This window comes from Lynx rufus, unplaced genomic scaffold, assembly GCF_022079265.1.
Source record: "Lynx rufus isolate CCGP_SWC_20201006 ecotype Redwood Valley unplaced genomic scaffold, mLynRuf1.p SCAF_1, whole genome shotgun sequence".
NCBI classification, from domain to species: Eukaryota; Metazoa; Chordata; class Mammalia; order Carnivora; family Felidae; genus Lynx; species Lynx rufus.
The window spans coordinates 205,891,075-205,917,372 of NW_025814823.1; the positions used below are offsets into that span (position 1 = coordinate 205,891,075).

General features: G+C 37.9%; 1 protein-coding gene across 1 annotated transcript in view; it reads left to right on the plus strand.

Moving 5' to 3' along the window:
- OXCT1 (3-oxoacid CoA-transferase 1) overlaps positions 1-26,298 on the plus strand; it is a 137,097-nt gene that overhangs the window by 91,009 nt on the left and 19,790 nt on the right. Inside the window, exon 14 of the mRNA XM_047093116.1 lies at positions 21,040-21,129. Coding sequence (XP_046949072.1) covers positions 21,040-21,129 — 90 coding nt within the window. The remainder of the gene's footprint in view (positions 1-21,039; positions 21,130-26,298) is intronic.

Genomic DNA, 26,298 nt, shown 5'->3' on the forward strand with positions numbered 1-26,298 from the left:
TTTTTGTGTATTTATCTTGTATTTATTCACTTTTAAAATTCTCTTATTAGTATATATATTTTTTAGAATTCTCTTAGACATTCTATGCAGGTTTGGATAAATTACATCTTGTGCAGTTGAACGTTTAACCAACTGAGCCACCCAGAGGCCCCATGATTCCATAATTTTTTAGAAAGACTTCCAGCTTTTGATCATATTAGCACTGGCATGTGTATTGATAAGACCCTCAGGAACAGTGCCAGATCAGATCATGGCTATTGATTTGATAGAGAACTATAAGAACTAGATAGAGCAGTTGGCTTCTAATTGGAGGTCATAAGATATAACAACATATCTTTAAACCCTAGAGTTAGTTACCTTGGTAAATTCACATTGTGAAAGGCACATGGAGTTGAGACTGAGTGAATATCAGTCTCCCATCTCACATCTTATCCTCTTTTTATACCTCCCCTATCTAAATAGAATGCCAGGCAAAATCAGTGGCATTTTACATGGAGTTTTCCTTCTCCTTTCTTTATCCTCCTCAGTCAATATAATTGCATTTCCCTAAGTAAAAGACAGGTAGTGTTTTTTAACTTTATTGTACCCAATAAATTCAACAAAAATTGGATGGAAAACAGATTACTGACTTTTTTATAGTTGGGTAAATATGTTTTGCACGAAGGCCTGGTACAGAATTCTTTGAGGGAGACTCATAATCTCTAAACCAGGGATATGAGATTTGACATGTTTTAGCCATTTGTTATCTGTTTTGCATTTTTTGGGATTATAGTTATAACCTCTTTAATATTAGTATTGGATAAGGAATTTCTGGTTGGTGTGTCGTTACTATGATTTAGGTCTTTTGTTTTGGTAAAGATCATGTGCTTATTATCAAATACTAAGGGGCAAATAAATGCACATTAGCATGAAAACAAATAGCATATCATCTAAATAATCAGACCCCAAAAAGCTAATCCACAAATAAAATAGGAATAGCTCCTTTATTTTTTTTTTTTTAATTTTTTTTTCAACGTTTATTTATTTTTGGGACAGAGAGAGACAGAGCATGAATGGGGGAGGGGCGGAGAGAGAGGGAGACACAGAATCGGAAACAGGCTCCAGGCTCTGAGCCATCAGCCCAGAGCCTGACGCGGGGCTCGAACTCACGGACCGCGAGATCGTGACCTGGCTGAAGTCGGACGCTTAACCGACTGCGCCACCCAGGCGCCCCAGGAATAGCTCCTTTAAAAAAATCACTTTTCTTACTCTCAGAACTTTATGAAAAATAAATGTATTACTTTGGCACTGAGAAACTTTATTGGTTATCATATTTCCATCTTGAATGTAGCTTCTCATAACCATGTAGTTTTTAGGAAATTTAATTTTTTAAATCATAGCTTTCAGGTTGCTAAAAAGATACACATTTTGTTTAGAAGCACATTTAGAAAGTTTTGTAATTTCAATCCTAAAGGATCTGACTGTATTTTTAGAAGTTGTTTAAACTGAAGCTACATAGGGCTTGCTGTCTGCTTCTTAACTAAATCTATTAACACCATCCAGCACATTAGGAACAATAAGAAAGAAAAATAGTGCAATAAATTCAACATAATGGATATTTTTAAATAGAAAACATCTTCTATGGGGATTCAATTACCTCTTTCTGGAAACTAGGGAAAGATTTTATCCAGTTCTTTTTCTGACTTGTTCTATAACTTTAGGTAATTTATTTAACTTTTTCTTGTTGGTCTTTCTCTCTTTGGAAAGGAAAGCTTGAATTTTATCTCCTTACTTTCTGCAAGCACTGTTTAGGTAATGAGGAATTATCTTCATAAAATTGTATTTATGAAAAGATGCTCAGTATGGAAAAAGTAAACCATAATGAGAAAAATGAAATAACAATAGCAAAAGATAGAAATGATAGCTTATATAACAAAGGTCCAGTCTGTATTCTTAATTTTTACAAACTTGTAATAATATGGTTGCAGAACATTGTATTAAAAGGTTTCCATTACCATGTTTGACTTTTTTAAAAAAGTACTTTCTCAGAAATCTAAGTTATCAGTAGGACAAGCTAATCAAAATGATAACTTGGATAGTAAAGTCTTTTTATTGGGAAAAATAAAATATATCAAGGGAAACTGTTAACAAAATGAAAAGGCAGTCTACAAAGTGGGAGAAAGTATTTGTAAATTATGTATCTGATAGGGGGTTAGTAGCCAAAATATATAAACAACCTCTACAACTCAATAGCAAATAAATAAATAAATAAATAAATAAATAAATAAATAAATGTCTGATTACAAGTGGGCAGAAGTTTGAATAGATATTTTTCCAAAGAAGACATACAAGTGGCCAACACACATGTGAAAAGATGCTCAACATCAGTAATCATCAGGGAAATGCAAATCAAAACCACGGTGAGATACTGCCTCATATTTGTTAGTATGACTGCTATCAAAAGGACAAGAAATAACAAGTGTTGGCAAGGATGTGGAGGAAAAGGAGCCCTTGTGCACTGTTGTTGGGAATGCAAACTGGTGCAGCCACTATAGAAAACAGTATGGAGATTCCTCAAAACATTAAAAATGGAACTGCCGTATAAATGAGCAGATCTCTTTCTGTGTATTTAAATGAAGAAAACAAAAACACTAACTCAAAAAGATATATGTACCCCCATGTTAACTGCAACTTTATTTACAGTGGCTAAGATATGGAAACAACCTAAGTGTCAATCAATGGGTGAATGGGTAAAGAAATTGTGGTATAGATACAGTATTATTCAGCCATAAAATATGAAATCTTGCTGTTTGTGATAACATGGGTGGACCTTGAGGGCATTATGCTAAATGAAATAAGTGAGACAGGAAAAACACAGATACTGTATACTCTTTCTTATATGTGGAACTGAAAGAAAGAAAGAGGGAGGATGGGAGGGAGGGAGGGAGGGAGGGAGGAAGGAAGGAAGGAAGGAAGGAAGGAAGGAAGGAAAGAAGGAAGGGAAAGGGAGAGAGAGAAACAAAAAATCTAATAGATGCAAAGAACAGATTGGTGGTTGCCAGAGGTGGTTGATGGGACTATGAGAAATGGGTGAGGAGGGTCAAAAGGTAAAAATAAAAAGTAAAATTTACAAAACGGTAACAGCAACAACAACAGGAAAAGCCCACATATGCAGTTCTCAGAACCATCTTAATCTTTATCCAGGTACTAATGTGACTTTCTTTATGCTAGTATACTCTGTATTGGTTAAGTGTTGGGTTCTGCAAAGAAATAACGTTCACTTACAACAGGAAAACAGACTGTAGCCAGAAACAAAGCACAGATTTATTTAACTCTCATAAATTTACTTGTTTTTAGGGAGTTAGTATTTGCAGAGTTTTTTTAGCAATAAGCTGGAAGAGCTATTAGGAGAGGCCCTCACAGAGGGAAATCTGAGAACTTAATCTCCGTTTTGTTTTTATTTTGATGAAGAAATAAAAACCACAGGAACGAACCACATACTGAGATTTAAAAAAAAAAACAAACTGTGTTTTGGAATAACTAGATTTACAGAAAAGTTTCTGAGACAGCACAAAGAGTTTTCGTATTCCCTCACCCAAGTTCCCTCATTATTACAATCATCTGCTACCTTGGTACATTTGTCAAAACTAAGAAACACACGTTGATATGTTACTGTTTTGGGGTGGGGGGGGCATTTGTCTTTTTTTTGTTGTTGTTAATTGTGGTAAGAACACTTAACATGAGATCTACCCTCTTAAAATTTTAGCTGCACAATACAGTATTATTAACTGTAGGCACAGTTTTGTGCAGCAGATCTCTACTCTAGAATTTTCTCATCCTGTATAACTCAAACTCTGTACTCGTTGAACTATACTCAGCTCTGCATTTCCCACTCTCCCTAGTCCCTGGCAACCATGGTTCTACTCTCTGCTATTATGAGTTTGACTATTTGGACATCTCATGTAAGTGGAATCATGGAGTATTTGTTCTTCTGTGACTGGCTTATTGTACTTAGTGTAGTATCTTCTAGGTTTGTCAATGTTGTAGTATATGGCAGGCTTTTCTTCTTTTCAAAGGCTGAATAATTTTCTGTTGTGTGTGCATACCACATTGTCTTTATTCATTCGTCAATGGACATTTATGATGTTTTCTATCTTGGCTGTTGTGAATAATGCTTCAGTGAACATGGGAATGCAGATATCCCTTTGATATCCTGATTTCAGTTTTTCTGGATATATACTCAGGAGTGGGATAGCTAAATGACACGGTGGTAATATTTTTAAATTTGGGGGAAACTACCCTACTATTTTTTATGAGCAGCTATACCATTTTACATTCCCACCAGTAGTGTACAAGGTTCCAGTTTGTTTACATCCTTGTCAACACTCATCTTTTTGGTTTTTGTGGGTTGTTTTTTTTTTTGTTTTTTTTTTGGATAATAGGTATGAGGTGATACTTCATTGTGGTTTTGATTTGCATTTTTTGATGACTAGTGATATTGAGCATCATTTCATACAATTGTTGGTCATTTGTATGTCTTCTTTGGAGAAAATATCTTTTCAAGTCCTTTGTCCATTTTTTAGTTGGGTTATTTGAATTTTTGCTATTGTAGGAGTTACATATTTTGGGCATGAACTCCCTATTAGATGTATGGTTTGCAAATATTTCCTCTCATTCCTTAGGTTACTTTTTCATTTTGTTGTTTCCTTTGCTGCAAAGAAGCTTTCTTGTTTAATGTAGCCCCACTTGTCTATTTTTGCTTTTGTCCCCTTTTGTTACACTTTATAAGATTCCAATTTTATCCTTTTCCATGTGGATGGATAATCCAGTTTTTCCAATACCATTCACTGAAGAGTCTGCCTTTTCCTTGTTGTGTATTCTTGGCACCCATGCTGAAGATCAGTTGGCTGTACAAATCAGTTGGATTTATTTGGTGCTCTCTACGCTGTTCCATTGCTCTCTCTGTTTTTAATGCCAATATCATACTGTCTTAGTTACTATAGTTTTGTAATATATTTTGAAATCAGGGAGGGATTTCAGGAGAACAAATTCAGCTTTGTTCTTTCTCAAGATTGCTTTGGGACTTCCAGTTCATGAACAGGGCATGCCTTTCCATTTATTTGTGTCTTTAATTTGTTTCATCATCAATGTTTTATAGTTTGCATTGTATAAATCTTTCAGGTACATTACTATCAATTTTTTTATTAGCGTTCTCTTTTCTAGGATACAATTCAGTGTACCACATTACATTTAATTGTCCCATTTCCCTAGTCTCCTCTGGGAGAAGACAGTTTCTTCTGAGAGAAAGACTTCTCTGTGAAGTTTTCTGTCTTTCCTTGTTTTTCATGACTTTGATAGTTTTCAGAAGTATTGGCCAGATGTCCTGTAGAATGTGCCCTAGTCTTGTCTTACACATCTCCATCAGAACTCCTGGGTGACCAGGTGCATTGTCAGTTAGCAGTGATATTTTAAAAGGAACCTTTTTCTTTCTTTTTTCTCTTCTGTGTAGTAGGTCTTAAAAGTAGGCTTAAAATACATAGTAAACCATGTTGCAAACAGATGTGTTATCATCCAGGCTGTGTTGCTCCATTTATAGAACACGGGCAGAATAGATTTAGCATAATTCTTAAGGGCCCTAGGATTTTTGAAATTGGTAAATGAGCATTGGCTTCAACTTAAATTCACCAGCTGTGTTAGCCCCTAACAAGAGAGTCAGTCTGTCCTTTGAAGCTGTAAAGCCAGGCATTGGCTTTTTCTCTCTAGCTATGAAAGTACTAGATGGCATCTTCTTCCAAGAGAAGGCTGTTTCGTCTACATTGACTGTTGTTTAGTGTAGCCACTTCCATTTTTTATCTTTAGCTAGATCTGGATTGTTGCAGCTTCTACATCAGCACTTGCTGCTGCTTCACCTTGCACTTTGATGTTACGAAGACAGCTTCTTTCCTTAAGTCTCATGAACCAACCTTTGTTAGCATCGAACTTTTCTCCTGCAGGTTCATCACCTCTCCCAGCCTTCATAGAATGGAAGAGAGATAGGGCCTTATTCTGGGTTAGGTTTTCGCTTAAGAGGAATGTTGTGGCTGGTTTGATCTTTTATCCAGACCACTAAAACATTGTCCATATCAGCAGTAAGGCTGTTTTACTTTCATATTTGTGTGTTCACTGGGCTAGCACTTTAATTTCCTTCAAGAACTTTTTCTTTGCATTCACATCTTGGCTAACTGGCACAAGAGGCCTAGCTTTTGTCCTGTCTCAGCTTTCAACGTACTTTCCTCACTAAGCTTAATCATCTCTAGCTTTTGAGTTAGAGTGAGAGATGTGTGACTCTTGTTTTCACTTGATCACTTAGAGGCCATTGTGGAGTTATTAATTGTCTTCGTTTCAATATTGTGGTGTCTCGGAATAGGGAGACCTAAGGAGAGGAAGAGAGATGGGGGAATGGCTAGCTGGTGGAACGGTCAGAACACCTACAGCGTTAAATAAGGTCATTATCTCATGTGGGTAGGACTCATGGCACCTCAAAAACAATTACAACAGTAACATCAAAGATTATAGATCACCATAACAATAATGCAAAAGTTTGAAGTATTGCAAGAATTACCAAAATGTAAAACAGACACAAGCTGAGAATGCTGTTGGAAAAATGGCTCCAGTAGATTTGTTCAATGCAGGCCTGACATGCACCTTCACTATGTAAAAAACACAACATGTGAAAAGTGCAGTAAAATGAGGTCTGCTTGTACTAACCATACTCACACAGTTTTGAATAATAAAGGTAAACTGCTTCCCTGAGGTTAGAGGAAAAAAGCAACTCCTTCCTGAATAGCTCTGTGTCAAGGTGATTATCAAGAGACTATTTCCTTCTAAATACTGGGCCTAAGAAACAGCATTCTTGGGAATAAAAATAATTTTTAGCAGGTAGACCCCAGCTCCAAGTGTTTGCCACGCGTGAGTTCCAGGTGAATGTGAATGAAGTCATGTCTGCCACCGGGTGTTGTAACCATAAAAGCAATGAAATTCTTCTCACTTACTGTGGCTCTTGCTACTCTCCAGAGAATGTACTAGATTTAAAACACCCCTCAACTGAGGCTCCATATAAAGTGTGTCTGAAAGGGGCGCCTGGGTGGCGCAGCCGGTTAAGCGTCCGACTTCAGCCAGGTCACGATCTCGCGGTCCGGGAGTTCGAGCCCCGCGTCAGGCTCTGGGCTGATGGCTCAGAGCCTGGAGCCTGTTTCCGATTCTGTGTCTCCCTCTCTCTCTGCCCCTCCCCCGTTCATGCTCTGTCTCTCTCTGTCCCAAAAATAAATAAACGTTGAAAAAAAAAAATTAAAAAAAAAAAAATAAAGTGTGTCTGAAATAATCAAGTTTTTTTACTCACACGTTGGTTTTTCATACTGTTTTGTCATGTATGTAATATCATCTCTAGTCTTATGGACAAGTAGTTATCACAACATCAACTTATGCAGTTTAGGGAGTTAAAACACTGGCATATCAAGAAATGAGTTACAGTTTATTTGTTTCTATTTCTACCTCTTCTGCTCTTTCTCTGTATTGTACTTCAAAAGAATAGTTTTTTATTCTTTATTTGATTCTCAGTATTTTGATTTCTACATTACCACTATCTTCCCCAAAAGGTTTTTTTTGTTACTTGTCTTTAAAACACTTCACTTTTCATTAAAAAAAATTTTTTTTAACATTTATTTATTTTTGAGAGACTGAGAGACAGAGCAGGAGCAGGAGAGGGGCAGAGAAAGAGGGAGACACAGAATCCGAGGGAATCTCCAGGCTCTGAGCTGTCAGCAGAGAACCTGATGCAGGGCTCAAACTCACGAACCGTGAGATCATGATCTGGGCCCATGTCAGATGCTTAACTGACTGAGCCACCCAGGCGCCCCTCACTTTTCATTTTTATTCTCAGCATTATTTTTCATCTGTCATCCCTCTTTCTCTCTCTTTTTTTTTTTTAGTCATCTAAGAGCTGGCTCTGGCATAGTTGGCTTGAAAAGATAGAAGGTGAAATTAATGCTCCTGTAATATCACCTTTTATATATCTTTCAAGAATACTAACTTTGGGCAAATTCCTTGAAGTAGCTCTCTTGACCTATTTTAGAGTTTGAAAAAGTGTTTTGTTTCCACCTGATTCTCCCCAGTTCAAGGGGGAGCCAATTCACCTTTTATGTACTTTCAGATCTAGGGTCCTCAAAGGAAAAATTGTGCTTTTGATTTCTGATGCCTAAGATATTAGGACCACTCTCCCCACCCACCCACACAGGGGCATGGCTCCTTAGCTTTCTCTATCCCTAGAGGGGGGTCATTCTCACAAAGATGCTGTGCTTCTCCCTTTCCGGGTCAGACCTCATACTGGTCCTAGGATTGAAATCTCTGTGGAATGATGTTGCCCATGGTTACCTTAGTCCTGAGGTGGAGTATGCTTTCTGAGAAAACCAGAGGTGAGACTTTTCTTCACATGTCAGAGGCATCCGGTCCCCATGTTACAGATCAGGTCTTGCCCAGGAGGAAAAAACTTAAAAGACTCTTCACTAATGACCAAAGGGTTATCAGTTTGCTATGAATGTTCATAGCTGTTAGCTCCCAGGAGGTATGCGGCAGTCATTGAACTGGGTCATCAGCTGAATCTGGAGGACATCTTGGGGATAAACAGAGTCCTTACTAATAGAGTCAAAATGGTCTTATGTTCTTCCATCTAACCCTCTAATGCTTACTTAATAGGGCATCCACATTTAATATACATAGCATACTATTTCACAACTGCTCTTAAGTGGTTTTTTGTTTTGTTTTTTACTTTTAAATGATCTTTTACATAATTTTTTTTATCTTTGCTACTGTGGATTAAAACCACGGTAATTATTTTGATGTATTCCTTAATAATGTTCCTTCAGTCACTATATGTCTCTCTGGGAGTTCCATCCAGCTGTGAGAGATGGCAGTGTAATTACAATAACTCTGTAACTCTATGCCTTACAGCTTGCAGATGGTGGGAGGAGGCGATTGAGCAAGCATGCTTCACCCCACGGTTCTTGTCTGCACACCTTCCCCTTCATCCCAACTAACCCACGTCCCGTTTCAAGAATCAGAAAATAAAATTTCTGAGAATACCCATTTTCTATTTCCCAAAGAAATAGTAATTTCTGTGTGATAGTAAATGAAATCTGTTTTCCCATCATTATAACATTAGTTTGAACCAACCATATGAAATTCCTGTGTTTGTAGGTGATACATGGTCACATGTGGCAATTTCATGTGATTCTAAAACCATTCTGTCAGTGACCCAAGGGAAGGAAGAATTGTTAATGCAGAAAATAATTTATCCTTGGATTTTAAATATTGCACTTACTCTGTTTCTGGATAATGTACAAGACAAGAAGCTCCAGTACTTAGTTGTATTTAATAAATTCAATTAAATAACTTATTTATATGTAGTAATCCTTTATCATTTTAAGTAAAAGCAGATTCCCTTATATGTATCCTAGAGCACTTGCTCAAGTTCTTTCCATCGATGTCTTCTGTAGGAGGCCTGATAAAACAAGGTGAACTCACTTAACCAGGTTGTTTGATGTTTTCATCTCTGTAGAATTATCAATTGACTCTGTGAAAACTGAAATTATAGCTTGAAAGCAGAGCTAAGAATAACACAGTTTTTCTCCAATCCATTTTATTAATCCAAAAAATAGAATGGACTGTTAGTCTATCTGATCTTGTACAAAGAAGTTAACCTATCCAAAGTGCCTCATTTATAACCAGAAGAAACCTAGTCACACATTTCTTATAACTTAGGAAAAGAAAATAGGAGCGTTTCATACTTCTAACTATTCACCTAATAAATGCTTACGAATCTCCTATACAAAGGTGGAGTTAACGACTTGCAATCAATTTTATATGCTTGCGATTTATTTCTTCACTTGGAGTGATGAGGTTTCATAAGTGAACTATGGAGACCCTACTGAGTGGTATTTATATTTTTACAAAATGGGAAATTCAGAGTAGTTAATAGCTAGAAACAGAACTCACTTTTTCTATTTGAGTTTAATTGATTTCTTTAGTGTTAGAGGCACTGATTAATCTGCATAGATGTGCTCAATCAGAACAGCAGGTAGTCATAGCCAGATAGGGTCTTGGAGGCCCGCTGTTGTATTTTCAGTTGCTAGATGGTGGTGGAGTTGGGGAGAGCTTGCTCAGAGAGGGGATAGCATGCCTCTCATAAGGAAGAATTTAAGTTATAACTACCTGTATGGCCCGGCCACTACCTGCCAGTGGAACACCAACCCTGATCTTAATGCAGATCACTTGGCAGATTCTACAATAGGGATAAGAAAGGATGCTGTGAGAGCACCCAAGAGAGGTCCCTGATCACACCTAGTTGGTGGGCTAGGGTAGAGGCATGTGGATACTTCCTCGAAGAAGTAATCGTGATTTGACACACAAAGAGTAAGCTGGTGTACACTTTATAGAAGGAGGGTGGGACCTTATGGCATAGCATGAAGCCATGTGCTGTGCACAAGCAACTCACTATTCCTGGCACAGAAACAGGATACTAGAGTGTGAGGAAATGAGTGAGGGTTGAGGCCAGGTTGTCACAGGCCTTGTATCCCAACTGAAGCACACTGGGAACTAGTGAAAGGTTTTAGCAGAGGAGTAACATAAAACGTTCATTTGAGAGAGGTTATTTTCATGTGGGTTGGAAAGGTTTGGGAGGGATAAGGCTGGACATAGGCTGGCAGTAGAGATGTTATTGCAATACTCAGGGAGAAATCACAAGAATCTTGGGTGAGAAAAGTTCAAGTTCAAGAAATAGTGGAAAAATTGGAGTTCTTTGTAATTGAATGGCTGATTGCACATAGATAACGAAGGACAGGCAAGAGATAAGGAAGTTTCTGGTTGGACCTTGATGTAGATGGTTGGCCAGTAACTGAGATCAGGACTTAGTAGGTAAATAAGATTTGCTTTGATAAAAATACTTAATGTAACATGGACCATACTGAGCTGAGGTATGTAATAATTAACATAAAGAAGTTTTTGTTTCTTACACAGAATCAAGATTAGTATCTCTGATTGGCAAGAAGCTCTCTTCTATGCAGTAATTTGGGGACTGACATTCCTTCCATCTGTGGCTCTACTATTTTCAACAGATAGTTTGCAGAAAGGGGAAGAACATGGACCATAGTTCTTGGAAGTTTTGAGAGAGAGAGAGAAAGAGAAAGAGAGAGAAAGGATCTGAAGAGTGTTGTGTGCTTACAGCCTAGAGCCCAGTGAGATCATGACTGAGCCAAAGTCAAACACTTAACCAGCTGAGCCACCCAGGCACCCAAATTCTTGCAAGCATTTATAGTCCAACTCTGGAATTATTATTTGTCACTTTCACCCACTTTCTGTTGGCCAGAACCTATTCACATGACCAACCCTAACCTCAAGGAAGGCTGGAAAAAGTAGCCTAACTGAGCCCAGGAACAAGAGGAAATTATTTGGGGGATCAGTTGACAGATTGTGCCACATGATGACTGGGAAACTTTTGGATATTGAAGTCTGAGACTCAGAGGAAGGATTTGAGCTGAAAATGCTTTATATCATAAACTCTGCTTACTCATATCATATATCATATATATATCACATCTTATATCATAAGAGCAGATGAAGTCACTCTCAGAGAAAATGACAAGTGCAGTAGGCCAAGGACAGAGCTTTTAAGTTGGCAACACACAAAGCTGGGATGGGAAAAAGGGTGCTAAAAAGGAGCTTGACAAACCCTGAAGTAGGAGGACCAGGGGAATATTGTATCATGGAAACCCATGAGTAGAGCATTTCAAGAAGTTGGTGAAAAATAGTGTAAAATGTAGTCGATAGGTCCAGGAATACAGTAAAGTAAACCCACAAGGCATCAGATGGTTAAATGTTAGAGACCTGATTGAGTAATTCTCATTTCAAAGGCATAGTCAAGGCAGAAACCAGATTTTAGTGCATTGAGGTATCAACAGAGAGGAGCTAGAGAAGGGCTGGGGATGGAACAATCAGAGCAAGGGGGTAGTTGATGAAACAAAGTCCCCGACAGAACAGGAATAAGAGAGCTTACTAAAATGAAGTTTTGAGTTTGTCCAAGTGCTGCTTTTTGACATGCTCTTCTTTTTAGCCCATACAATGATTGATAACTGATATTTGTTAGGAGCAATTTTGTTACTTTACCTGGCAATAGAGACTGTAATTATATTTCTAGCTCCATATTAGCTGGTTTACATGATCACTCCACCCGTCCTGGGAAATACAATTAATCCTTGAAAGGAAAATCACATTTTTCTTGGTTTTGAATACAAAGTATAGAACAGAAAAGAGAAATATTACTACTGTAACTTTGTTATAAGTAGGCAAAACTAAGACAAATTATGTATCTTTTATTTTCTCTAAAACCGAGTTATAACCTCTCCTTTATGTTTAAACAAATACTGATATTATATTTATTTTCCCTCACTCCTATACTCTTTAGCAAGGAGCATTTTTAGAGGTCCTTTTCTTTCTTAGAACATTTTTTTTTTAATAATGGGGAAGTGAGACAGAAATAAAGAGGCTTACATTTGGATTGAGGTGCATACTTAATGTTCTGGTGTTTAATATTGAGCAGCAAGCCCTAGTTTTATTAATAAATCACTCTACAGTTATCTTTCCCTTTTCTTCCAGTCAATTAACATTTTCCAGTGAGGCACATAGCATTAATTTAAAAGGTTTTAAAAATTGTTTCTGTATATTGTACATTTGTTTCTCACTTAAGAACAGAATATAGGCAACAAATCTGCAAATCAGCCATTACTACGTATATATGTGTATATATACACACATATACACACACACACACTAATGGTAAAGGTGGCAAGAATCATTTTCAGTATGTTTTATATTGTGTTTTAAACAGCATTTCACACAACTGTTCACTGTATTCGTTTTACCTTTTTGTAAAAACCTTAAAACATCACCAAATGTCACATGTAGAACTTGAATTACTGTATTTTTGGGAGTGCAATTTAATATTTGTACTTTGTTGCATTGAGGTTTATTTTTTAATGTTATATTATTAACATTTCTTTTACTTTCTTTCAAATTCTCATATTAGGGAATAGGATTAAAGTAAGTAAAATATATTCAAAATATTGCTTTCAGTTTAAATCTATTTTCTAGAAAAAAGGTAGATAACCATATTCATTCTTCTTCTATTCCTAATTCCTATTTTGGTACCCAGTTTGTAATAGATTTTGAGCAAATATTCATGAATTGAGGATAATACTTGAGCTAGTGTCTTTTCAGAAAAGCTCTGTAAGTGTGTCATAATATAGCATGCAGCATTTCTAAGTCATCATACTGCTGTGTTCTTCGCATACTTGATACCGGAGCCAGTCTTCAACTGCACAAAGATGAGTCGGCCATGAAATGAGTATCCAGCAATCATCTCTCCATTATGATAGCCAGAATACATTTCAGAACTAAAGTTGCACCATTCAAGAAATGTATGTTTGCTGATGAGATTTTTAAGAAAGCCGTACTTTGTGTCACCCTGGCCCCGTGCTTCAATCATGCCCAGAGTCTCTTCTTCAGCATAGGCCTGTTTTTCTCGGAGAATCACTTTCCCTCTTGTGATTTATTTAATGGTACATTTTTAGCTTCATAACTTCACTGCTTAGCAGCTTCTTGTTTTGTATGTCGAATAGGATGTTGGATTTGGGGGAGGGAGCTAGAGATGGCAGTGAGGTCTGTATCTCATCTCTGTAAAATGGCAAGCTTGTGTTGGACATTTGGATACAGAAGTAAATTTCAGTATCTTGCCTAGTCCCCTCCTTCAAGGAGCAGTGGTAAAACGTCCCCCTCAAAGGCCTGCTCCCTCCTCTGTTGTGTAGCTGAATCAGTTAGCTCTTTTTTAAAAAAATATAATTTATTAAATTATATTAGTCAAGTTGGCTAACATATAGTGTATACAGTGTGCTCTTGGTTTTGGAGGTAGATTCCCATGATTCATCGCTTACATACAACACCCAGTGCTCATCCCAACAAGTGCCCTCCTCAATGCCCATCGCCCCTTTCCTCCTTTCCTCTGCCCCCATCAACTCTCAGTCTGATCTCTGTATTTAAGAGTCTCTTATGGTTTGCCTCCCTCTCTGTTTGAAACTATTTTTTCCCCTTCCCTTCCCCATGGCCTTCTGTTAAGTTTCTCAAGTTGCACATATGAGTAAAAACATGGTATCTGTCTTTTCTTTGACTGACTTATTTCACTTAGCATAATACCCTCCAGTTCCATCCATGTTGTTGCAAATGGCAGGATTTCATTCTTTCTCATTGCCAAGTAGTATTCTATTGTTATATAAACCACATCTTTTTTTTATTCTTTATTTAAAAAAATTTTTTTTTAATTTTTAAATTTACATCCAAATTAGTTACCATATAGTGCAACAATAATTTCAGCAGTAGATTCCTTAGTACCCCTTACCCATTTAGCCCATCCCTCCTCCCACAACCCCTCCAGTAACCCTCTGTATGTTCTCCATATTTAAGAGCCTCTTATGTTTTGTCCCCCTCCTGGTTTTTATATTATTTTTGCTTCCCTTCCCTTATGTTCATCTGTTCTGTATCTTTAAGTCCTCATATGAGTGAAGTCATATGATATTTGTCTTTCTCTGACTAATTTCGCTTAGCATAATACCCTCTAGTTCCATCCACATAGTTGCAAATGGCAAGATTTCGTTCTTTTTGATTGCCAAGTAATACTCCATTGTGTGTGTGTGTGTGTGTGTGTGTGTGTGTGTATGTATATATATATATATATATATATATACATATATATATATATATATATATCACATCTTCTTTATCCATTCATCCATCGATGGACATTTGGGCTCTTTCCATACTTTGGCTATTGTTGATAGTGCTGCTAATAAACATTGGGGTGCATGTGCCCCTTCGAAACAGCGTACCCTTGCATAAATACCTAGTAGTACAATTACTGGGTCATAGGGTAGTTCTATTTTTAACTTTTTGAGGAACCTCCATACTGTTTTCCAGAGTGTCTGCACCAGCTTGCATTCCCACTAGCAGTGCAAAAGAGATCCTCTTTCTCCACATCCTCACCAACATCTGTTATTGCCTAGGTTGTTAATGTTAGCCATTCTGACAGGTATAAGGTGGTATCTCATTGTGGTATAAACCACATCTTTATCCATTCATCAGTTGATGGACATTTAGGCTCTTTCCATGATTTGGCTATTGTTGAGAGCCCTGCTATAAACATTGGGGGTACATGTACCCCTATTCATCAGCACTCCTGTATCCTTCAGATAAATTCCCAGTAGTGCTATTTCTGGGTCATAGGGTAGTTCTATTTTTAATTTTTTGAGGAACCTCCATGCTGTGAAACAGTTCTAATTCTATACTCAGTTCTATCCCCTCTATAGAATTCATTTGGTCACCACATCATTATATTAGTCACACGAGCTGCTGTAACAAATAGGGCTCCCAAATTCAGTGGCTTAGCACCCTATGCATTTATTTTTCACTTATATTGAACAGTGCAGCGTGTTTCTGGGTAAGTGGGCTCTGCTGCACGCGGTCATTGAAGGGCCCTGAAGGAAGCTTAGCATCTTCCAAGGTCACCTTGGATGCCAGTGTCCAGATTCCAGAAGGCAAAAGGGCATGAGGGCTTTCATGTGAGAAGTGTTTACAGGCCAGAGGCTGGAAACCACAGATATCATCTCCCTCCTTCCACTGTCTAGAGCTCAGGCACATGGCCACCCCTCCCTGCAGTACAGAACCAGGAAACGCAAGTAATTGAGTCCCAAAAGAGTGGCTGCTAAGGTGGGTTGAAGGACGGTGATGAATTTCCCACTTGCATTGGAGAGCATGTCTCATATAACCCTGTTTCTTTCTGCCGGTATAGGTAGAACGAATTGTTTTCATTTAGTAATTGACTCTGTCTCAGAAATCATCTGGGAGTTGAAATGGAAGGAAATATGTTATTTTCTTTTTCCAATACAATGAACTTACTTTAAAAAATAGGAAAGCCAAATATTTGAAGGTTTACCTGTTAACTTGCTAGAAATGCTTTCTATTAGGCGACGCTGCTGTTCTTTTTGCCATCTGGTAAGACTGCTGTTGTGAAACATCTCTTCTGTGAAATCCCCCTGAGCTGCCTGCCTCTTCCCGCCTCTGCTTCCCCAACCAGGCACAGTTAGCACTTGTATCCTCGAGTGCTCTGCTAGGACCTGAACATGCCCATGTTAGTTTAACCCATTTGCTCCTCACTCACCCAAGCACCTATAATGAAAAAAAGGTTGAAATTCACTGTGATAACAATTATATACTAGATAGCAAGGATGCAGGGAAGAGGAGATTAACACTAGGTTCTTGGGGATGAGGGAACCGTGGTACTGCTTCTTGTAGAGGAAGGAAGTTTGGTCCAAGTCCCCATAACTACTCCCAATGCTCTTCCTCCCTCAGATGATGAAATTTATGAGGAAAAAAGGCCTGTTATGATAATCTCTAATTCGGGTACCCAGAACAGTGCCAGGCTCATACTAGACACTCAGTAAACCGAATAGACTAGATGACAAGATAAGTCAATGAATTTGTAAATTTTATTTACTCCATGATTTTCCATGCATTGTCTCATGCACTCCTCATAACAGCTTTATGATTGGGTGGATGGATATTCTTAGTCTTGGTTTATAGATAATGGATTCAGAGACAATTCAAGAGAATTTGCCAATGTTGTACAGTGGGTTAATAGAATAGATCTTAGGTATTCTGCGCCAAATCTGGTGTATTCTTCACTCTTGGAAACAGATATTTCAGTATCAATATAGTGCTTTGAAATTTGTAGCATGTGCTGCTTTGAAGATAAAACATCAGAATCTCATTGAGTGATAAAGGCTACTCCTTTACATTGAGTCCACAAGACTGTTTCTTTTTTAAGTTTCTTTTTTTCCAGTTTTATTGAGAAATAGTTCACATACATCACTGTATAAGGCATATAGCACAATGATTTGATGTACATATATTGTGAAATGAGTACCACAGTACTTTCAGACTAACATCCATCATTTATAGACACAATAAAGAAAGGAGAAAAGGAAAAAAAAAACGTTGTGATAAGAACACTCAGGATTTACACTCTTAACAACTTTCCTATATATCATACAGCAGTATTAGTTATAGTCATCATGTGTACCTTACATCTCTAGTACTTATTTATCTTATAATTGGAAGTTTGCCCTTTTGACCACCTTCCTTCCGTTTCCCCTTCACCCACACCCATTTATTAATTTTTTTTAATTTACATCCAAGTTAGTTACCATATAGTACAGTAACGATTTCAGGAGTAGATTCCAATGATTCATCCCCTATGTATAACACCCAGTGCTCATCCCAACAAGTGCCCTCCTTTTTAAAAAAAAAAACATTTGGGGGCGCCTGGGTGGCTCAGTCGGTTAAGCGGCCGACTTCAGCTCAGGTCATGACCTCACAGTCTGTGAGTTCGAGCCCCGCGTCGGGCTCCTGGCTGACAGCTCGGAGCCTGGAGCCTGCTTCCGATTCTGTGTCTCCCTCTCTCTCTGCCCCTCCCCTGCTCACACTCTGTCTCTCTCTCTCAAAAATAAATAAACATTAAAAAAAAATTTAAAAAAATTTTTTTTTTCTTAACGTTTATTTATTATTGAGAGACACAGAGAGAGATAGAGCATGAGCATGGGAGGGGCAGAGAAAGGAGGAGACACAGAATCTGAAGCAGGCTCCAGGCTCTGAGCTGTCAGCACAGAGCCTCATGCGGGGCTTGAACTCACAAACCGCGAGATCATGACCTGAGCTGAAGTCGGACGCTCAACCGACTGAGCCACCCAGGCGGCGCCCCCCAACAAGTGCCCTCCTTAATTCTCCTTACCCATTTAGCCCATTTCCTCACCCACAACCCCTCCATTAACCCTCAGTTTGTTGTCTATATTTAAGAGTCTCTTATGTTTTGTCCTCCTCCTTGTTTTTATATTATTTTTGCTTCCCTTCTCTTATGTTCATCTGTTTGTATCTTAAATTCCACACATGAGTGAAGTCATATGATATTTGTCTTTCTCTGACTAATTTTGCTTAGCATAAATACCCTCTAGTTCCATCCTCGTTGTTGCAAATGGCAAGATTTCATTCTTTTTGATTGCCGAGTAATACTCCATTGTGTGTGTGTGTGTGTGTGTGTGTGTGTGTGTGTGTGTGTGTGTACACACACACATACATACGCCATGTCTTCTTTATCCATTCATCTGTTGATGGACATTTGGGCCCTTTCCATACTTTGGCTATCGTCGATAGCACTGCTATAAACATTAGGGTGCATGTGTCCCTTCAAAACAGCACACCTGTATCCCTTGAATAAATACCTAGTAGTGCAATTGCTGGGTCATAGGGTAGTTCTATTTTTAACTTTTTGAGGAACCTCCATACTGTTTTCCAGAGTGGCTGCAGCAGTTTGCATTCCCATGAGCAATACAGAAGAGATCCTCTTTCTCTACATCCTCACCAACATCTGTTGTTGCCTGAATTGTTAATTTTAGCCATTCTGACAGGTGTGAGGTGGTATCTCATTGTGGTTTTGCTTTGTATTTCCTGATGGTGAATGATGTTGAGCATTTTTTCATGTGTCTGTTCGCCATCTGGATGTCTTCTTTGGAAAAGCATCTATTCATGTCTTTTGCCCATTTCTTCACTGGATTATTTGATAAGTTCTTTATAGATTTTGGATACTAACCCTTTATCTGATGTCATTTGCAAATATCTTCTCCCATTCTGTTGGTGGCTTTTTAGTTTTGCTGATTGTTTCCTTTACTGGGCAGAAGTTTATCTTTTTTTTTTAACTTTTTTTTAACATTTATTTACTTTTGAGAGACAGAACATGAGCGGGGGAGGGGCAGAGAGGGAGGGAGACACAGAATCCAAAGCAGGCTCCAGGCTCTGAGCTGTCAGCACAGAGCCTGATGCAGGGCTCGAACTCACAAACCGTGAGATCATGACCTGACCCGAAGTTGGACAGCAGAAGCTTTTTATATTGATGAGATCCCAAGAAATGTTCTTTTTAAGACAAAGAGACGGTTCTTCTACCATGTTCTATAGCTCTTTATATCCCTGCCAGCACAGTGTTTTGTACTCAGTAGGTGCTCTATAAATATTTCTTAAATAATTGACAATGATTAAAAATGTCTAAATCAGATTCACCTGAATTGGACAAGCTTTTTGTAACAGACTGGCATAAGCTTTTACCTATAATCATTGTGCCACAGGTGAGAAATTTTGCCTCTGGTATATTCTAATTCAAGGATTCTTTTTTTTTTTTTTTTTTTTTTTAAATTCAAGAAGTTTTTAACATGCTAGCTTGGTTTCTGGTTTTCTTTGCCTTCTTCATTCTACTAACACTTATACCCTTACAGTCTTCCTAAGGACACTATCTGGAAGCTGAGACTTGCTGGATGTTCTTATCACAACAGATTAATACATTTTGTAATGGACTTGCTTTAGTGTCTTTTGATGCTCTAAAAATCTCAAGCTTCCTTAGTGTTGGAGTTAATGATAGACATTCATTGCTTCTGTCTCCAAATTACTCATACTTCGTCCCATAATAGTAGAGAAAATATATTTCTCTACAGAAATGTTATTCATATTTCATCCCATAAGGTATTGGTGTTCTCTACAGAAATATTATGAAAATAATATACCTAATTTATTAAAACTGCAGCTAACTAAGGATGATGGCATGGCTCATTGAAGTATAATATTACACATTTCCACATAGATATTGTTTCACTTCAAACTTACATGTCTGAAGACGGACTGACTTTGTACCTTCTGTGTCTTTCCTGCTCTCCATCTCCGCTCCCCGCTGCCACCCTCCAGCCATTGCCAGCTGCTACCCATCTCATTTAGTGGCAGGCTCCAAATCACGAAGACATCCTGACCACTTGATCCTTTCCTTTACATAATGCACGTTGAATTCATGTTCGTGCAGTGTTGCACTGACCTCTAAAATGCTCTTGATATCAGAGGATTTGAGCCCTCTATGTTTTAAAGCCAGGTATGAGTACATTGCCTAATCTCCTTGTAGCTATGAAATTTTGGGGAAGGAGCTAAGAGTTTACCGTCAAATCAGCAAGAGGACTCGGATTAAAAATAAAATTTTAAGGAGGTTTTGATGTTAGATGACATTTCTCTTCCATGTACTTGAGGAAGAATTTATTTCATCATCTCTGGAAACACCTGCTTTTTCGCAAACTCTGTAACCAGGAGACAGAACAGACAGTGGGAAATATTCAGAGTGTACGGCGTGCAGAAGGTGGCTGGTAAATGTTTAATGAATGAGGAGATGGACAGGTGAACAAAAATAGAATGGGAACGGCGAGAGACCCTGAACTCTGCTTCTGTTTTATTTTTGCTTGACAGCAATATATTTTTTGTTTTGTTTGGCTTATTTTTCTAAGAGTGAGATAAATGCCAAGTTTAGAAAGACAGACCCACCTTTTCATATTAATCATTACTAGGGAAACACCATGAGTGTCTTAACCTACTACGTAATGGCATTTTAGTCTGCAGGAAATCCAAGAGAGTGCTTTAGAAAGTGTTTGTAATTGAAGACTCAGTGGTGCCGATTTTGTGTTTAAAAAGAAAGTGGATGTCAGGGGTATGTGGATTTCAGTCTGCTATTACTATAATCATAATAAAGTGCCAGAATTCTGAAAAGGTTCTTAATATTTTTCTCATCCACTGATTGTCTTATTGCTAATATATCATCAACAAAATAATGTTAGCCACAATGTAATAAAACTGACATCATCGTATTTGTCCTGAAGTTATCTTTCAATCACAGAATAATACAGTAACAGAATATTAATATTGTAAAGCTTCTGGTACTAAGCAGTAAAGATCAGTGAGGTTTTCTCGCTCATTTATTCCAGTGACTTATTCTTACCAGTTAATTTTATTCTGCCACATACTAAAGGATTGAAAGAGAGTTACATCTTATTTCCCACTTCTGTTTTGTAGGGGAAGATGGTGAAAGGAATGGGAGGGGCTATGGATCTCGTGTCCAGTGCTAAGACCAAAGTGGTGGTCACCATGGAGCATTCTGCAAAGGTAATGTGTGCTGCTTTTGGAAATTCACAGTATGCCAAGATCCTGTACATACTCCAGGTCATGCAATCATGTTTTTTTATTGCTTTCTCAGGATCATTCAAATTGATAGCATTTATATTTTAGAGAGAAAGGCTGCAAATAAAAGTAGTTACTTATTGTCATTCAGCTAGACAGCTCTTTAACTTTGAGTGAAACAAACGGGGGGGTGTCTTTATTTACTTTGCTTACACAATAAAAGTTAAAGCCATAAAGTCTTCAAACTCAGTGAAAATATGTCAGGGCAGATGTTTTGATTTAGGTTTAAAGATGATTATAGTGGTTGCTCGGTGCTTGCAAAATGAAAAATACAACAGAATGTGGCCTTTTAACAACAGTTATTTTCAAATGCATGGTGTGGTCTCTTACCAAAGCTGTGAGATGCCATTTTGGGAAGGGTTAGAAAGTGGTGGACTTGGTGATAAAGAGTATCCTTATTCTGTAAAGTATGATACCTTTATTTTGATGTATCATTCAATATTTGCTGAGTGCTGATTATAATGTTAGGTACTTCTATAATTTGGCGGTGACCAAAACTACTCAAAGATCATTGACCTCGTGGAGCTTACATTTGGTGGTGGTGGTCGTGGTGATGATGATGATATATCATCATCCTACAATAATGATAACTACCATTTATCGAGCTTCCCGTGTTCCGACAGTATATTAAGCCGTCTCTGTGTATTTGCATGTATAAGTTTATGAACTTAATCCAGGTATTTTCTTATGGTTTCAAAAACAGCTTCAAAGTAACTTGCCTGAGGTCACTAAACTAGTGGCACTGAGATTAGAACTGGGTATCTATGATTCCAAAGCCTAGTGTTCTAACTATAGAGCAATCAGTACAACTTTGTTCCTTGTTCCCAGCTCAGTGTCTTTAAACTAACTGAGCTTAATTGCTTTCCTAAGCTGAGTCCGTGGGTTTCTGATGATTTGCAAAATTGATCCTGGGTGGTACTCCCTTCATTATCTATGCCCTTTGTTCATTCTCCTTTTTTTTTTTTTTTTTAAATAATTCTTAGGGTTTTTTTTTTTAATGTTTATTTACTTAGAGAGGGAGAGCATGTGAGTGAGCAGGAGAGGGGCAGAAGAGATAGAGGGAGAGAGAGAATCCCAAGTGGTCTGCACTGTTTGCATGGAGCCCAGCGCAGGACTTGGACTCACGAACCATGAGATCATGACCTGAGCTGAAATCAAGAGTCAGATGTTTAACTGACGGAGCCACCCAAGTGCCCCTGATTCTTAGGTTTAAAACAAAATCTACCTGTTCTCACCTTGAGACTTGTTAATTTGAATGGAAGTGTTAGTTCATCTGCCCTGTTTTAATTTAGAGATGCAGCATCAGCATCTTGGGAGAGCACGGAGCTTGCTTCCCATGAGGGAGTTCTGTTACAGAGTGATGTGTGCCATGAAATTGTTCTGTTGTGAAAAGTGTAATAAATATGAAAATATCCTAAATTGGTTTGTAAACAGTGGAAACTAGGCAGTAGAGCATAAATACGGAACAATAGAAATGAAACCCACACAGGTGACTTCTGAGAGATGCCTTGTGAAAGCATCCAAAATACTTCGTTTCAGAGGCAAAAGGATGCCAAGCATGCAAATCAAATCCACATCTTTTCTGGAACTTAATGTCTATTTGGATAAATAGACATTTCTGACTTCCCTTTTGTTATTACTTTAATGTTGGTGCACAGATGCTGAAGTCCGACTCATTTTAGATTTTTTTCATGCATTTGTTTTCAAAGTGTTAGGCCTGTATTTAACAAACTCTTTTTCTCTCTCTTTTTGTTTTTCCAAAGTCTTTTGTCTCAGCCAAAATTTCTGAAAGAGGAAAAGAAATCATCCTTTAAACTTTTCATTAGAAATCCCTAACTAAAGCTTTTTATAGAAGCAGACATTTTTCCTGTTTTCTTCTTTCTAGGCAAAATTTTCTTGGTGTCTGACTACCTTTGTTCTTAGGCTTCTCTTCATCTCTTGACGTGGCCTTCTTCTGTCCTCTAAGAATGGCAAGAAAATGAAGGAAAGTAGTAGCAGTATGAGTCCTTATTAGCTACAAGGCCCTGTGCTTGGCATTGTACATTCTTCATGTCGCTAGCTTTCAGGGACCCTTTTCAGTAAGAGTGGGATGTGGGCAGGTTAAGAAACTTGTCCAGGTGTATGATAGAGTTCAGAGTCTCACTCAGTTCATGTGTTCATCACACCACACCGCACCGCATCCTCACCAGAGCCATCTCCGCACCAGGATTTAAAACCAGCCCTTTTCTGAAAGCTTCAGGTTGCACAAGGATCACTCTCCCTTTTTAAATTTTCCCTAAGGCTCTCCTTGCTTTGGTGAGTCAAAGCAGAATACTTGTTATTTTTTATGCCTGGAATGCTCTTCCACTGATACCTGCATGGCTTGCTCCCTCAGTTCACTCACGTCTCTGCTCAATATCACAGAAGCATTTCCCTGACTGTTCTATAAAACAGAAGTCCCCCCTCTCCTGACCTTCATCCCCCTTTTCATTGGAATGTAAGTTCCATGAGGGCAGGGACTCCATCAATTATAACAGGTGAAGAGAATCATGTCTGATGCCCATTAGGACTCAGTAAATACTTGTTGAATTTATTAATTCTTCAAATAATAATACTTTGAACATGTAGAGCACCTTTAAGTTTTTCAAAGCAGTTGCAAGATTACTGCCTCCACATTTTATCATTATGATACTCTTGTGAGGTAGGTCTCATTGTTTCCCTTGCAAAGAAAAACAAACAATTTCCTAGAGGTTAAATATTCTGATAAAAGTCAAGTTGAAAATTTGGAGCAAAAGCAAGCCAAGAACCCATGTATCCTGCCTTTGGGCCTCCGTTTTTGTTTTTTTGGGTTTTTTTTTTTTAATAACCTTTTTTGTCTGGCAGGTACCATCACCGCTAACAACATAAAAGAAAGTACTTTGTTCTCAATATTGTGTACTGGATATATTTCCCAAGGGTAAAACTTTCAAAGCACAAAAGCAGGGAAATTCGGTCATAGTTGTCATTTATTGGAAACAAGCAAAGCTTGGGTACCTATTTTAGAGAACATAAACGAAAGCTCTATTTCTAAAAGAGGTTTAGATTTTATTTTTATTACAGTAGGAGGTCTGGATTCTGAAGGGATAAAGGGAATCGTCATTGTTATGACATTGGGAATAAATCTTTGTGAATATCTTTCGATAACGTCTAATCTATATCTGATAGCAAAGGTATCATATAGAAATCTTGAATGTAGTTTTACATTGTCTTTATTTTTTGTGGGGAGGAATTATAAAAAGTAAATGAGATTTCTTAGTCCTATTTATTTTATACCCAATGTGTTACCAAAAGCCAACAAATGTGAAAGATTTTTTTAAACAAAAAATTCTTCCCTGGGAAACATTCTTAGAATACTTTTCAACAGCATTGAAAAGTATCCCAAGGTAAATAAAGTATTTCTTTGTTGGGATAATTTATAATTAACACAGTTTCAGCTGGTGTAATATTTTTTCATTTATAAAAGCTTGTCAATATTTTATAACTTGCTAATGAGACTATTTTGTGGCTAGGATTTGTTTAGAAAAAAAATTTACCTTAAAAAAATAGAAATGCTTACATGGTTTTGCCTTTTTATTTCTTCATTAATGATAGAAATGCCTGCCAAAAAAAAAATGTTATAATGGGGGGGAAAAAAGCAGAACACAGTCCAACTAAAGCTCTTTAAAATGTCTTATAGAATTTAATTAAGCTAATAACTTTAAATTCTGAGACTGTGTCCGTGGCTCTTCAAAGGAAAACTGACTCACAGAGAAGCTTTCTGAGGTACCACAACAATTCATGAATGGAAAGAGAAAATCATTCCTGTTCATACCTGGGCTGTGCCATCCTTAGGCTGGAGATCATAGGATGCAGTCTTTGGAGAGAAAATAAAAGGCCATGATAAAGATTTTTATATTATATTTCAGAAAAATGGCCTTGTATTCTAAGATCTCAAAGCCCCGAAGGCTGTTTTCAGAAAAAATGCCTTGCTATATGTATCATCTCATTTGGTTAGTCTTCCCCTTGAGAATGTGCCTGTAGCCACAAACAGTTATTACATCCACATAGAAACACCATTTGTAATAGCAACTGTTCTCAGAGCCCGCTGAGTCTTTCTGTTCGAGTCCTTTGTGGATTGTTGGAATCCCTAGCAAATAGGTGCTGTGTAAAGGCCAAAATATCCCATGATTATGAATTCAGTGTGAGTAATATCATCTTGTCCTTTTACCCTTCATACCTTGATTGTCTTTCATTAGCCAGTCCCATTTTTCTTTTCTGTGTACCTCACCAGTCATAATGGTGATTGGACAGTCATGTGTTTTGTGATACAGCATTCCTGAGTAGTTTGTATTTGTGGTGTGTGTGGGGGTGTGTGTGTGTGTGTGTGTGTGTGTGTGTGTGTGTGTGTGTATAGAAGCTTTTTCACCTGGTTTAAGAATTGAGACCAGTGGGAAGAAGAAAAGGCAAGTGGCAGTGACATTCAGGCTTTTATGATGTTTTGGCAAAAGCCCAAAGAGAGATCTGTCATAGGTTTCATTGTGCTTCCAAAGTACTGAATATTCTCTTAGAAAGTTCAGCCTACGTAGCCCATCTTTTCAGCAAGTTACTGGAAGCCCTGAAGCTTTAAGAGGGAGCAGGCATAATTCACTCTGCTTCTCTCCTGACTTATAAATGTGTGTGTTTCATTCTGCAGTCTTGAGATGTCTTGCTTCTCCCTTTGATCATGCCTTTATTTATCTCCCCAAAGTCTTGTAAGTCCCTTCACATACTTCTGCTCACTGTGCTTCTCCTAGTGAGCTCACCGATGTTGGGAATGTGTAAGTACATATCTTGGGACTAGAAAGCAGCCTGTAGTGGTCCTTAGATACTCAGTCACATGGTATTTTACAGCTCTAGCTCTGTTGGAGTTCCTTCAGTTAGAATTATAATATTCAGACAGCAAGTCCTGAAGAACAGGGAGAGTGTTGCCATTTGAATGTGGTGCTTGTGTGGTGGTGTGTATTTTGGGTAGCATGAATGAAGGCTTAAAGACTTGGTCCTTTAAGGAACAACCAACTTCTAGAATTTGCTTTCTCTTGTACTTGGTCATTAGGACTT